The 14,314-nt window shown below is 50.4% G+C and overlaps 1 protein-coding gene across 1 annotated transcript in view; it reads right to left on the minus strand.

The window, feature by feature from the left end:
• The window catches only part of LOC119099854 (uncharacterized), a 14,575-nt gene extending 2,551 nt beyond the window's left edge, over positions 1–12,024 (minus strand). Inside the window, exons 1-5 of the mRNA XM_037222949.1 lie at positions 11,806–12,024; positions 7,485–7,634; positions 5,045–5,225; positions 4,605–4,774; positions 1,007–1,019 (exon numbers count right to left, since the gene is read on the minus strand). Coding sequence (XP_037078844.1) covers positions 1,007–1,019; positions 4,605–4,774; positions 5,045–5,225; positions 7,485–7,634; positions 11,806–11,976 — 685 coding nt within the window. The 5' untranslated portion in view covers positions 11,977–12,024. The remainder of the gene's footprint in view (positions 1–1,006; positions 1,020–4,604; positions 4,775–5,044; positions 5,226–7,484; positions 7,635–11,805) is intronic.
• Between the last annotated feature and the right edge of the window lie 2,290 nt (positions 12,025–14,314).

Below are 14,314 nucleotides of genomic sequence, written 5' to 3' on the forward strand. Positions count from 1 at the left end.
TCTCTCTCTCTCTCTCTCTCTCTCTCTCTCTATCTCTCTCTCTCTCCTCTCTCTCTCTCTCTCTCTCTCTCTCTCTCTCTCTCTCTCTCTTCTCTCTCTCTCTCTCTCTCTCTCTCTCTCTCTCTCTCTCTCTCTCTCTCCTCTCTCTCTCTCTCTCTCTCTCTCTCTCTCTCTCTCTCTCTCTCTCTCTCTCTCTCTCTCTCTCTCTCTCTCTCTCTCTCTCTCTCTCTCTCTCTCTCTCTCTCTCTCTCTCTCTCTCTCGTTCTCTCTTTCTCTCTGGCGCGCGACGCGGGCGCACGCCAGACGGCAATACTGCAGGACAACACCACCGCCGACGGCAATACTGCAGGACTCGAACGCCAACATCAAAGAAGTGTTATGCAACCGTGCGATTTACCAAAACTGGTATCTCCCACCCGTCCTCCCAAGGTGCTGGCCGAAGGAGCGCGGTGCATGAAGCCGCAGGACAACGGCGAGCGGTAGGCCTGAAGTCGAAGCGACGCTGGGAGAAGCGAACCATCTTCCCTTGGCCCAGCCCCCGGACCAGCCGGCCGCATGTGCTCGGCGAAATTGTGTGTGGCGGCGCTTGAATAAATCGAAACGCTTCAGATAGCGTTAGGCTCCAACTCGGCATTTCCTCGAACGTTTCCCAAAAGCCGCACTTAAACGGTTCAACCGTTGTTGGTAAGTCGCCTGCAAGTTGGCCAAGCGTCAGATTGTCTTCGCGCTCGGCATTAATCAATCAGGGCGGCAGCATCCGTGTAAAAGTGAGTCATCCGGCGGGCTCCGAGAAGCCACGCCCGCTCGCTCGTCGACTCGTTAGCTAAGTAAATCTGAGCCTTTCTCGCGGTGGGGAACTTGAGCCGAGCGCAGTATGCAAAGCGACCTCAGCCGCCGCTACATCTCCTGAATGGCGGCTCAGACAGGAGCCGTGCACGAGAGCCGAGCTTCTGCAAATGTCAGGCGTCATTATGGCAGCAGTCGGTTGAAAGGAGGAAAACCTCACGTGACCAGCACATCTGCAGCGCACACGAGCCGCAGACTCCGGCAGGGGTTCGTCTCCCTTTTCATGGGGCGGATAATTAGACAATGCGCTCTTCAACTCAGTTAAGCCTTACTCCTGGCCTGGAAGCATTAAAAACGTCAAAATAGTCGTGGTAGAATGTTTTAGCCTAACCTGTTGTGGCAGCACAAGACCTCACACCTTTAACATTTTGGCACTGTGATCTTAGATCGCGTTACATAGCATGACACTCAGCCAGTCAGTGTGCAACTCCGCCATCATAAAACGTCGATAAAAGACCCAAGGGATCACTTCAAACGTGATCAAGGCCCAAATATTACCTTTCTCTGAAGATTTTCGCTAAACTCAGTAATGACACGACAAACTTATAAACTCTCATCTACCCCATTTTCATCAAAATGGTTTCATCAGGTTATATAAGGTCAGAACCCAGTGCTAAATTATGCTAGCCAAATCAAAGCAACGGTGGCCGCTCTGCTGTTTTAGGCGTTTTGAGCGTAGGCACACTGAGCTCTGCGGGCATTTACCTCTTACGAGAACACTCCACATAACAACTACCGATCGTTGAACTTTCAATATGCCGACAGATAGCTTTGACATTGGACATCTACGATTTAGACACTGATCTTGTTACCACGAGTAATATTGCACGACTCGGCCCGTCACAAAGGCAGCAGAGAGTACGCTCTTTCAGCATGAAAATGACTCATAAAAACTTGCGCGACAAAAATTGATCGCTATATTTGGCCTCAAACTGCGCATTGGAATATTGCATGCCTTAACTAATTAAGATATCGAAGTACGTCGCAGACATGCGTGACAACTAACATTTTTATTACATCAATGCTTGCCATATCTTTTGCACGTTTTCGTCCCTCCATCGGTACTTGGCACTGATGTAAGCTTAACTGAGGTCTGCCAATAGCAGCAGATCGTAAAGTTGACTGTTCTCGCGCCTTATCAGGTCATGCCAGATCGGGGGGTAAAAGCGTAAAATTCGACAGTAAAACACCGACTTAATAGTCATTCGTCAGTCGATTGGGAACTGGAAACTGTATAAGTATTTTGCTTTTCTGCCGATTGTCTACGTTAACATTACAGCGCACAAAACATGAACATTTGTAAATTGAGTTCCAAAAGATTCGAAGATATCGTTAATGTGGTAGAAAACTTGGTCGCTGTTGCTCTAATCTAGCCAACCGTTTCAGAGCAAGTCACGAATAACAGATAATCTTGAAGAGATATAGTTATCAATTTCTGAGGAATGTGGGCATATTTTGCTATTTCATTTACTGGCTTGTGGTGGAATACCCGATCAGTACCATCAGAGCGTAATTGGGCGTTAAAAATAGCATTGTGAATAGAATTCATCAACAAGCGCTCTCGATTGCAGCACATCAGAGACAAACGATGAATTTTTCTTTGCTACCTCGGAAGATTTCATTGGCTACTCGGAGTGATCTAAAGCGAAACCACGGTGCCCATGCACTAGTCTTTTCCATGTTAAGTTACGCAGTTTGAATAGGACTTTCAAACTTGTGTCCAGTTGAAGGCTCTCAAAATCCGTGAGATGAAATCACTCACTGTGCCATTGCTAGCCTTTATTCATGACTTCTTCGGCACCAGCAAAGTGCCAACCAAGTGCATCCACAGATGGGTAACCATATTTCCACTAGTCAGCACTAGCCGTGCCGTCGGCGATGGCATGTCAGCAATTCAACATCGAATTACAACTTCTCGTAATAGCGATTAGCTAGCATAAGTTACGAACATTTTATCAGTTTTCCTCACTTAAGTAATAAGTTTTCCGAATTCCTTCCGTTTTCTAAATAGCAAGCCCGGCAAAAATCCACATTACGTGACCCCCCGCTTTTCGGCCAGCAAGGAAGTGAACTGCACTGAACTGAGCAACTGAACTAGAAATAAGCTAACGTGGTCGCCGCCGACCGTCGTTTCTGCGGGCACTACAGCGACAGAATGAGGACACCGTACAGTCATCTTATCAGGTCCCTCGATAATGAGTTGGGAAAACAAGATAGTTCTCTGCCCTGCGTAAAGATTAGAGTACTGTGCGACATTTTACCCGCTCTCTAAAATTATTAAATTTGGAGGCCAAATTGCTACTTGCAAGTTGCGTATTGCATGGAAATAGTTTTGATGCAATCCCTGTGAGATCACGCGACATACCATCCGCATATGAGACGAAACTGTCTCGCCACTATTGCTGTTTATTTCATGTGGCGTCAGCAATAGCATGATTACAGCAGTTCAAGTAGCAGTAAATGATGAGCCAGGTATGGATTTCTTCATTGTTTTGATATTTAATAATTAAATATATCACGAGCCCTCGGATTTTATATGTAGCAGACAACCTTTCACGGGTTTTAGCATAGGATCTAGCAATGTAGGCCGTTTTTATCATGCAATAACCTCTGGCTTCTGGCTGAGATTTGGCAAACTTTAGTTCAGGATGAATAATATTGTGTTGCCTACTTAAGAATACAATGACAAACTTGTGCTAACTTTCCTAAAAGCTTAGTTATTTGCGTTGCATGCTGTTCATTTCAACATTCTGAAATGGGCTGCTTATTTGTCTGGGGTGTGCTGCGTTTTCTCATGCTACCATTTTTACCATGTTCATGTTCCCATTTTGTGCCATAAACTTACTAACGCAATGTTGTTAGAAATTATCAACTCACTATTTAGCTCATGAAATTTACGAAGAGGGTGACTCGGCTCATGACTCAAAGCTACAGTTTTCCTAGAGAGCGGACTCAGCCACGACTCACTCCAAAACAATGAACTCGCGAGCCGATGTAAGATTTAGCTCGAGTCGAACACAAGTCTGTTGTGGCATCGCGGACAGATCAAGCCGGAGCACACCATCCCATCCGGCCCTATATGCTGCATCGCTGTTCCGTATATACGTGTCCTATAACTTTGCAGATGAGGGCCTCTTTTCGAATATGTATGAGCTGCGACGCTGGTGTGACGCGCTCGATTTGTAGGACTGAGCCAGGCTTGCTTTCATTTATCAGAACTAAGACTTCAGCGCCTGTGATTCCTCGCTCAAAGAAGGTGAAAGTCCAGCGGTTGCCAAGGCAAACAAGCGACACCTCACGGGAGATGTTGCACCAACATGACAGGACAAATGTGGCAACCCTCTAGCCATGGGCAGACCAATGCACGATCACACCAGCCATTACTGTGGCCGCACCCAAACGTCATCCCGAACTTCCAATGTTCTATTGTCGTGTGTGCTAGACGATCATGATGAGGTCTTATTAATTGTTTCATGCTTTCATACCGCCCAACATGCTACGCCACCACCAACGTCAACTTTCCCGCGGCAGAGGCAGAAGCGGAGGCAATAGCGGCAGAAGCGGAAGCCGAGCGCAGCCGACAGTAGATTCCTTACCGGTTCTCCAGCTCGAAGGACCACGACCTCGTGACTCGCAGCCAGACCCCTCGGGCCGAAAGATCATGACCTCGACCCGATTGACCTGGCTCGCGGCCAGGTCCGGCGGGTCGAAAGATCATGCGGCGTGCAGCAGGCTCCCCGCCCCCAAAGCGCCCTCACCTGCAGCAAGCGCGACAGACACCTACAGTTGAAGGGCAGCGGTCCGAGCACGTCGCGCTGGACGCCGCACAGCAGCAGGTTCTTGGAGAGCCGGAGCAACATCAGCAGCGGCACTGATGTCGCGACCACGGCCGCCGCCACCGGCAGTCGCAACGTGGCCGGCAGACCAGCTGGAGCAAAGGCGGAGGTTGGCTCAGACTGTGGTCAGCTGGAGTAGCGGTCGTGGTTAGCATACTGCGGTCAGGTGCAATCGGAACAGTCCTATGCTATTCAGAATGAAAGGGCAGGATGCAGCTGTCCTTCTATAAATTAGGATAAAAAGCCCAAGCAGCTATACTTTCTGAGAGATCATAATAATCGAGAGGGTACTGTTTACGCTATACGATGGCTGTTGAGCCGCTGCTGGGGACATCCCACGCGCACCCACCAAGGGCCCTCACCGTGGAGCACCGTGTCGAAGAAGAGGAAGACACCGCGCCACACGTTTATCACGCCCAGAAAGCCGAACAGCGCGAGTGCATCGTGCACGAAGAGGCCGGGCACGAACGAGAGCGAGCGCATCCACTTGACAGCCGGGAACTGGACGACATAGGCCAGCGTCGTGATGCCGAAGCCCAGGCCCTGGCGGGAAGCACCCGGTGTGTCAGATCACACACGGTCCTAAACACAGGACCGGAGCAACGCAAACCAGACCGGACGTCGGGATCAGCACTCCACGATTCACTGCCACAACGGGGATGTTTGCATGATCCCAAGAATGTCGGTGCCAGGTTGTTGTTGAATGTCGCGTCGCCACGACAGCGATGATGATCCATGAGACGAGGCGAGGCGTACCGGCTCGGAAGCAGCGCACTGCTGACTTAAAGGGGGCGGTATAATGGAGGCTTTATCACCTTCAGTATTATTCGCGGGGCTGAACAAGGAAAGGCCACATTTCGGCTCTCAATCACGAGCAAAATTACCTTCTGGGCCCTAGCCTAATGTCACGTCCACCATAGGAACGGCGCGGTGTCAGATGCGAATTGTCTCATCACACAATGCCCGCTTGCATGAACGAGCGTGTCTATTTTAACGTGATAATACATAATTACACTAATGCCAATATACCAAAATGCTTCATTACACTGTATTCGTGCTCGTGAGTATTTCCTTATCCCTCCGGCTGCCTGCCTTTTTAAGCAAGGTACTCCGAGCGTTTTGCATGAGTTTCATTGGGGTGGTGCACTTAAAGGGACTGTCCCACACTTGAAGATATTGGGACAGTATAAATTATGATGGGAAAAGCTCACCTGTAGCTATTATATAATTTTAAGTTTCAAAACCTGCTTTGAATAACACAATCTCACCAGCCCATAAATATGGTCCTGATTATGCCATCTTTTGTTTACGCCATCGGACATTTCTATGACGTCGGAATCGCAGCCAGAGTTGCCGCGCCAGAGTTAATGTTGTGGCAAACGGCGTGACTCACTTTGGTGCTTCTATGCGCCGCAAGATTGCGTTATTGATGTGCACATGCGAATTCAACGACTATATATAAACATGTATATATATATATATATATATATATATATATATATATATATATATATATATATCCAGGTGACTGGCCAAATGCCTGTGGTAGTTATGGTGAAACGCGTGTCACATTTCAGTATCCGTCCTAAAGAGGTCAGTTTTGCTTTATCCTGATCCTCGGGACGCCCCGTTTACCCAGGGCAGGCTACCCGTACCAGCCATCAGTGGGTTTAAATGCCCCCTGGTGAGGGCTCGGTCCGAGCGTCCGGCACTTTTCCCGCGTAGGGTCCCTTTGCGGCCTTGCGATCAGCGAATTGGCCCCCCGGTGCACGTAGTTCTTCCCACCGTTATCCACTCGCCTTCATTCCATGGCCCTGAATGACCATGGCTGGCCGAAAGAGCTTTAATCCAACAACCAACCAACCAACCGCGCTCCAGACGCGCATTCAACAGCGAAATCTAACATTCCGTAAGCTGTTCAGTGCATTTGCGAGGAGCATTATTCACATAAGTAAGACAGTGGTAATAGCCTTATTCCCAAGAGAAAAACCATGAAAATGGAAATGTAGATGGATTATATTTCTTCATTATATTTCTATATCTCCATTCTCAAGTTTTTTGCCAAGAAATAAGGCTATTTCTACTGTCAAATCTGATATTCATCCAACTGCCTACTGTCGTTGGAATAAATGGCGCTGCATCACTTGAATGAACGAATGCTTAAGTGACCATGCTTTTCTTTCTCGACCATGAGCTCAAAGCAGACAATGAGATGTGGTGCTCGCGTGGCGTTCCTTTGATGTCATACATGTCCGGGTGTCTTACGGTAGGCGGCGGATCAGAGGCTGCGCAAAGTCACGTGCATCAAGTCAAGCCCAGAAAGCAGATGATTAGAAGCCTTAAAAAAGCCAACGCTGTGAACTGCAGAGATGATTATGAACATGGTTCTCTCAATTCAAACCCCGTACAAAGGTGGAATGCTCCCTTGAATTAGAAAAACTCCTTGTATCCACGGCCCACGTAGGCAGCGACACCCGAGTCCGCACCTCATTGGCCCCAAGCTTTTTACCAAAGGGGGTCACAGCGGGATCTTTTTATATCATACAGTGCTTTGTCGCCGGCGCCCTGCGTTGGCTCACGTTGGCTGCGTTGGCACACACACACACACACACTGACCAGTCACCAGATGACAGCTATGTATGTGGTCATCCCGGGCGCAAGGCTCTCTCCGGGTGACGAATACCTGGCCTCTGGACTATCAAGCCTCCATCCCATTCCGTCGGACAGCGGTGGGTCCGCGCCTCACCAGTGAGATGGCGAACATCCCACCCCATCAGCCACAGCGGTGGCTCCGTGCCTCACCAGTGAGATGGCGAACGAGACGGCAGGCTGCTGGGGCAGCAGGCACTTATCCATGATACCCCAGGCACCGCGCCACAGGAACGTGCTGATACAGGTGATGACGCAGGCCAGGAAGGCGTCCATGCTGCGCAGGTGGTACTCATCCGCCATCTGTGAACGAGCGTCATGTCAGCGCTGACGAGCCTGTGTTCACCAGCTGCAGATGGACCACCCGATGATACGGCCGTCATGTCAGCGCTGACGAACCTGTGTTCACCGGCTGCAGGTGGACCGCCCGATGATACGGCCGTCATGTCAGCGCTGACAAGCCTGTATTCACCAGCTGCAGGTGGGCCATACGACAACTCCAGCCTGCGCTTAGCAGCGTGTTACGAGCCAAGTTGGGGAGCGAAACACAGCTAATCCGTTGGGATAACATCTGTTTTTGTGACTATTGGTTGGGTCGAGGAAGCTGCACCGATGTGCACTGAACCTTGTAAAAGCTGAAGTTTTAGCGTTTGGCCGTTGGCAAACGCTTGATATGGTAGGTAAGCTGCGATAATCGTGCTCAGCAATGCCCGCCAGCCGAGGCCCCTCTTAGGTTATGCCGTCGATATTTCATAACAAAGAATGCAATTAAAGCGAAATATTTGTAGCTGTATTGTAAGCAAGGCATCATTTGTATGATTACATAATCACCTACCACCAACAGCAGCCGTTCTGTCAGATGTTTGAAGTTCATGAGACCGTTCTCAAAACCTCTTGGCATGAAACGGTAGCGGTGAAGCGCGCCTGTCGACAGGCCTCTGCTGACTAGATGAATGCACATGAGATGGGTCAAGAAGGAATTAAGCCGACGCGAGGCATCAAGCGGCTCTGTTGTCCGCCACTGCGGCGGAACTAATCCACCCCCGCAGCCCGGCCCCGGCGCGGGGCGAGCTGAGCCACGCCAGGTCGGCACCAGCCAGTCGATAGCTCGCCACGTGCCCGCGGAGCACGGGGCAGGAATGGCTCAGCCACACATGGCGGCCCGCGCAGATGCTATCATTGTCGATACTGCGACGTGCCCGCGGAGAACGGGGCAGGAATGGCTCAGCCACACATGGCGGCCCGCGCAGAGGCTATCACTGTCGATACTGCGACGTGCCCGCGGAGAGCGGGGCAAGAATGGTTCAACCACACGTGGAAATCCGTGCAGAGTCTATCCTTGTCGATGTCTTGTGTTAACACGGTGCAAAGAACCGTGCCAACTGCATGGACTACAAGCGGGTGCAGGCCTACACACATACGCCTAAACTAAAATCACGACTGATGTCAAAAGAAAGCGGGATTCATGTATCACTACACATCATTATCACCATTCGCACGATTACTCTGGACACAGAAACGCCAGAGCATTGCACGGGGTGCAATACTTCGACCCGACGCAATAAGGTCATATCTCTGTACCTGCCGGCTGTTTTCATACGTTGTTGACATGTTTCAGCTGTTCGCTATGGAATACAATAATTAAGCGCATATACCCAGTCGAACGGGACATCAAATAACGAAATTACAGTCTCGTGTATCTGTTTTAAAAACAAACAAAATCAAAGGAACATTAGTACTGCACTCCTCCCGTTTATGAACTCCTGAAGTTGGTGGACATTCACTTCCCTCGCCTCTAACGCGTGTCACGCCACTCCGACCAGCCGACCTCCTAACGCTGCTATCGACCTAGCGCACAGCGTGTGCGGGCAATCCGAAGGCGGATATAGCATCTTATCTTGGAGGAAGCTGAGGTTTAAGCAGGGGCAACACAAACCTAGGACGGCAAAATGTCTGCTTTTGCAGCTCCTTCGGGGCATGTCTGAGGGGACCCGCTTGCATTTGCCCCTGCGCAGGACCCTCCCTTTTCCAGAACACGGACCGGAGCAAGTGTTGCCGAGCTTCGACCGACTAGTCGTCACGTAGTCTGACGAGCGAGGGATCTAAAGCTGCAGCTCATTTGGCATGCATTCACGTGACAAGACGAAACCTGGATTCATCTGTAATTTGCCATCATTTGGGAAAAAGATGTCCCGTTCTTGATTCGAGAAACGTTGGTGAATGGAGGACACACAGAGCGAGGGTGTCCAAGAGCACATAAGGCCGACGCGTGTGGCGTATCTGGCAACGCACGAGCCGCGCGCCGGCTTCTACACAACCTGCCATACACACACGTGGATCCCTCCAGCCTCGCGTCACTGCTTCCTATGTTCTACCTGTAACGCTACATTTCATGTAATTTTTGATCTCTTGACATAGCAGCTAAATCTAGGAAGCTCTCGAGGTCGGCGGGCCCACAGCACGGGAGTGTCATTGCGAGTTGGGGCACGATGGGCAGCTCCCCTGCCGACCGCGTGCTGGCGAGCGGGCCTCCGGACGGCCTTCAGTGCGTGCTGAGAACTTCCCCCTCTGATGTATGAGCCGGGCGCCAGTGGCCCGCCGCTAGCCATGTCAGAACGGCTACTCACGCCGTGATACACGCAATATCACTGACTCGTGCTGAAAAAAGGACCGCATGGAAACCAACGCTCTCCTACGCAGGATAAGGTATGTGTGTCAGCCATATCCTCCTGTAGAACGGTGTACTGAACTCCCGGCCAGCGTTCTATGTTGTGTTGTTATGTTGTGTTATGTTGCATTCCAAACCGTTGGGGCCATGAAACTTGGCGACTTTACCTGTCAATCGATTACACACAGTCTGTCAAAATCTGAGCCCGTTTTTGGCTGTCTAGGAGCGACTCAAGGAATTGTTTTTGGAGACATGCATGACGAATGACGGGTGGCTCTAGGTTTCTGTCACATGCTCCGTTTTTTTTTTTTGTCTCTTTTGAGCCGATGCTTGACTGAACTGAATTATCATATGGTTTGTTAAATCAAGAATTATCAAATTCCGCTGGTGTGCCACACATGTGATCCACCAGGCGCGGATCCAGCAGTTTGGTACTTGTACACATGAGCTTTGCCAGGCAACGCATAGAAAAGTGTAGCTTCGTCCGCGGACGTCATTGTATCCTATAATGACATAGATGCAGGGGGTGCGTTACACCAACAGCAAACCTGCTCACGTAGAGGCAACGCCTTGTGGTTGTGATGGGGGAGCGCGAGCTGCTGAGAGCGTTTTGTGTCCGGCCGGCGCGTAACATGCGTGTGGTTCTCTTGTCTGACCGCTGACATCAGGTACGCTGACAATATATCCTGCATTTGAATCCAGTAGCAAGTTTGACTCCAAATGTTTTGCCAGGTGACCTCAAGCGCTTATTAACTGTTTTTTCTTGTCACCCTCTGCTGTTTACCCTCTGCTTTTCATCCCGACGTCCACTACCAGCCGACGTCACTAGCCTGTGTGCTGTTGCATCCTTTCCGGTCCAATGGGCACGGCTTTTAATCTCCGCGGTCTTGTAAGCAGGCAAATGTCAAGGCCTAATAATGTGAAGCTCTACCCAATTTGATCATGCCCAAGTCCTGCACCAATGATTCAAAGCCATTTGCTCAGGATACAATTATCAGTTTTGTGTATTCATTTGTGTTTGTAGCCATCTCCGTACCAAGTAAGCCAATCAGGCTGAGAGCATGTAAAAGCAGCTCATGTTCACTGTACAGCACTCTTTAAGTATGCATAAATCTATATTCTTCATGGAAAGTCCTATTCAAGGTCTAGTAAAAACGCGATATTACAAAATCTGTTTTGCTCTGTTGTGGTTTTCTTCCTTGGTACGCGGTATTGGCTTAATATGTATATACAGGGACACACTCATGTATATATATATATATATATATATATATATATATATATATACATATGTATATATACATGTGTGTATCATATGTATATGTATACATATGTGTGTATATATATGCATACCTATATATATATGTATATATATATATATATATATGTACATTTATATATATATATATATATATATATATATATATATACATATAAGCTTGTATATATCAAACAAGAGCTAACACTTCGATTGTCAGTTTGAACCCTATGAGAACAAAACCGATCCGCTGGACATTCATATCTCTAAAGGGTCGAATCGCTTCCTCACAGCGAGCAGGTCACACCCTCCACTTGAACACGGGACTAATGCACATTGTCATAACCTCCCATTATAAACACAACCTGCTTATCGGTTGAACTCCCGCCTGCACTTGGGGTATGCCGGCGCGCGTAGCACTTGGGGCAGGCCAACGCGCGTAGCCCTTGGGGCATGGCAGCGAGCGTAGCACTTGGGCCATGCAATCGTGCGTAGCGCTCGGGGTAAGCCAGCACTGGTCTGCCGTCCCCTGGCGGTGGCGCACTCACCGTAGAGCCGAGGGGCGACTCGTGGCTGAAGAAGGAGCGGGCCAGGTCGACGTCGACCGAGAGCGGCAGCGCCACGGCCGTCGCCAGGAAGCGCAGCTTGCCGAGCACGAGCAGGCCGGCCGTCGCGAACATGCAGTAGGAGAGCCAGCTGAGGCCCGAGTCGGTGTCCATGAGCAGGAAGATGCCACGCCACAGCGACACCACGCCCAGCCAGAGGAGCAGCAGGACGCCGCGGGCGGCGACGCGCCGCGCCCGGCCGGCGCCGGGGCCGAAACAGGCCAGCTGCAGCCGGTCGCGCAGGAACGTCTGCAGGTAGACGGTCACGGCGCCCAACACGAACGACGTCCAGGCGGAGGGCAGCGTCCGGCGGGAAACACGGCCGCGTCCATCAGGATCCAGAGCGCCTTCCATGCGCAGGTGACCAGCAGCGTGGCGCCGAAGAAGGCGAGCCCGAAGTCGGCGGCGGCGGTGAGGAGCCGCAGCCGCGGCGCCGGCGACGGCAGCTCCTCAGGCCGGCCCATGCTCCCGTGCCGGCCGCTGGCGAGCCAGTGGCGGCGGCGGCGGCGGCGGAGCGCGGGGCCGCGTCGATAGGCGCCTCTCGAGGACGCAGGGGCGCCGAGAGGACCGCCGCGCCCGCCACGTGCGGCCGTCCATCGACCGCGGCGTGGACGCCCGGGGTGCCATCCCCGCCCCCTCCCCACCCACCTCCACGGCGGAACTGCCCTTGTCGGAACGCGGAGAGGGGGGGGGGGTGACCCCGGCCTGACCGGTGGCAACCCGTCCAGTGCATCGGGGGGGGGGGGCGGGGAATCGCGAACGGGTGGGCGGATACAGAAGGACAACACTAGAGCGACCTTGTATAAACCGTCACGTATGTACCACCTATGGAGGCCAACATTTCCTAAATGCCCGGTCTAGTCAACATCAGGCGGTCTCAGCCACATTCACGTTGGCGTTGTTGTCGCAGTCACTCGCAGGATGTATGCTGTCATGCATATGTGTGCCGCAGTATGTTCCAGGACCACATGAAACAATAGTGGATATCATGAAGGTCAAGCAATCCCGAGATAAGCAGACCAACCCCGTAAATGTCGGGGTGCTGCCACGCTGTTACAAACCCCGATAAGGGGACTGGCGTACTCGCGCTGACCGGGTCCGCAGTTTCGACATCGGCTAAAATGGGAGCACATTCAGCATGGTGAACTTAAGATAGTTTTAGGTGTCTGCTGGACACGCTGAACGCCCTGATTACCGTGTGGTTGTCACTCTGACAGACGTTCACAACTTTGGCCTTCAAAGGTTACAGGGCCTACAAGTATTGCAATTTGCCTGAAAACACGCTGGCTAGCTGCGCTCGGGCTCCAGGATAGGACTGACCAACGGTCGAAAATGGTCAAGCCACGGCGCTATAAATGTGATTAGATTGTGTGCTACTGCGAAACGCATAAGAAAACAACGCGCACACAAAAGGGAGGTCAGGTATGTGGCGGCGATGCCAGGGCAATGCCACGATTCCTGTCTGTTTGGGTGGCTATATATAGCTAGGTGAACACGGCGCGTGGATGTGACCTAGTGGGGCCAACAAAACTATACAAGTAAGTTCCATCAGAAGCATCAGATGAAGCGTCTAAAGTCGAACTAGTGACAACCTCAGTCACTGACCCTGTTGACCCGTCACATTGACCTCAACATCAGTCTGACTGGTAAACGTGACGGCTATGGGTGACTGAGACACTCACCGAACCAAGTCTGACTCCAGTCTGTTGGGCTGCTTTTAAATTCTAAATGGGCTGCTCTTCCAAATGGAGGAGCTGCTTTTAGGTTGTGGCCTTCAAAAAAAGCATGTACCAATTACTGCGTGACAAGGTAATTCTCGGTAAAAAAATAAATGAAAGACCGAATGGAAAAACCCGAAAGAAAAAACTGAACGCAAATAGCTGAAAGGAATAAAAGCTGGGTCGGAAAAGGAGGACACAAAGTCGAATGGGAACAACACATCAGACATTAGAGTAGAATAACAAAGCTGCATGACATAAATTCGAATGGGATATATTTTATTGGCCTTCAAAGGTCAATGAAAAGCATCCTTTTGGCAATGAAGGTATAGTTATTTGTCGACAGAAATGATAGTGAAGTCTGAAATGTCGATGGATAGAGTTGACAGACAGAATTCGAACAAAAAAGTGGATGAAAATAGGCAAAATTACGTAGCTCGTTGAGTGGTTTTGCGAGTAGCAGTATGCACGTAGATAAGACAGTAGTAATGGCCTTGTTCCTCGGAGAAAAACCAGGAAAATGGGAATATAGATGCGTAGATATTTCGGCAGCATGCCTTCATCAAAACGAATAGCAGAAGTTGACTTCTGCTAGTCGTTTCGATGAAGGCATGTTGCCGAAATATCAACTCATCTCCATTCCCATTCTCCTGGGTTTTATCCGAGGAATAGGACTATTACTCTTGCCTCATCTATAAAAAGACGAAACGTTTAAAAGTCGACAGATATAGGTC

Source organism: Pollicipes pollicipes, unplaced genomic scaffold (genome assembly GCF_011947565.3).
Source record: "Pollicipes pollicipes isolate AB1234 unplaced genomic scaffold, Ppol_2.1 Scaffold_2555;HRSCAF=2994_pilon_pilon_pilon, whole genome shotgun sequence".
Lineage (NCBI taxonomy): Eukaryota > Metazoa > Arthropoda > Thecostraca > Pollicipedomorpha > Pollicipedidae > Pollicipes > Pollicipes pollicipes.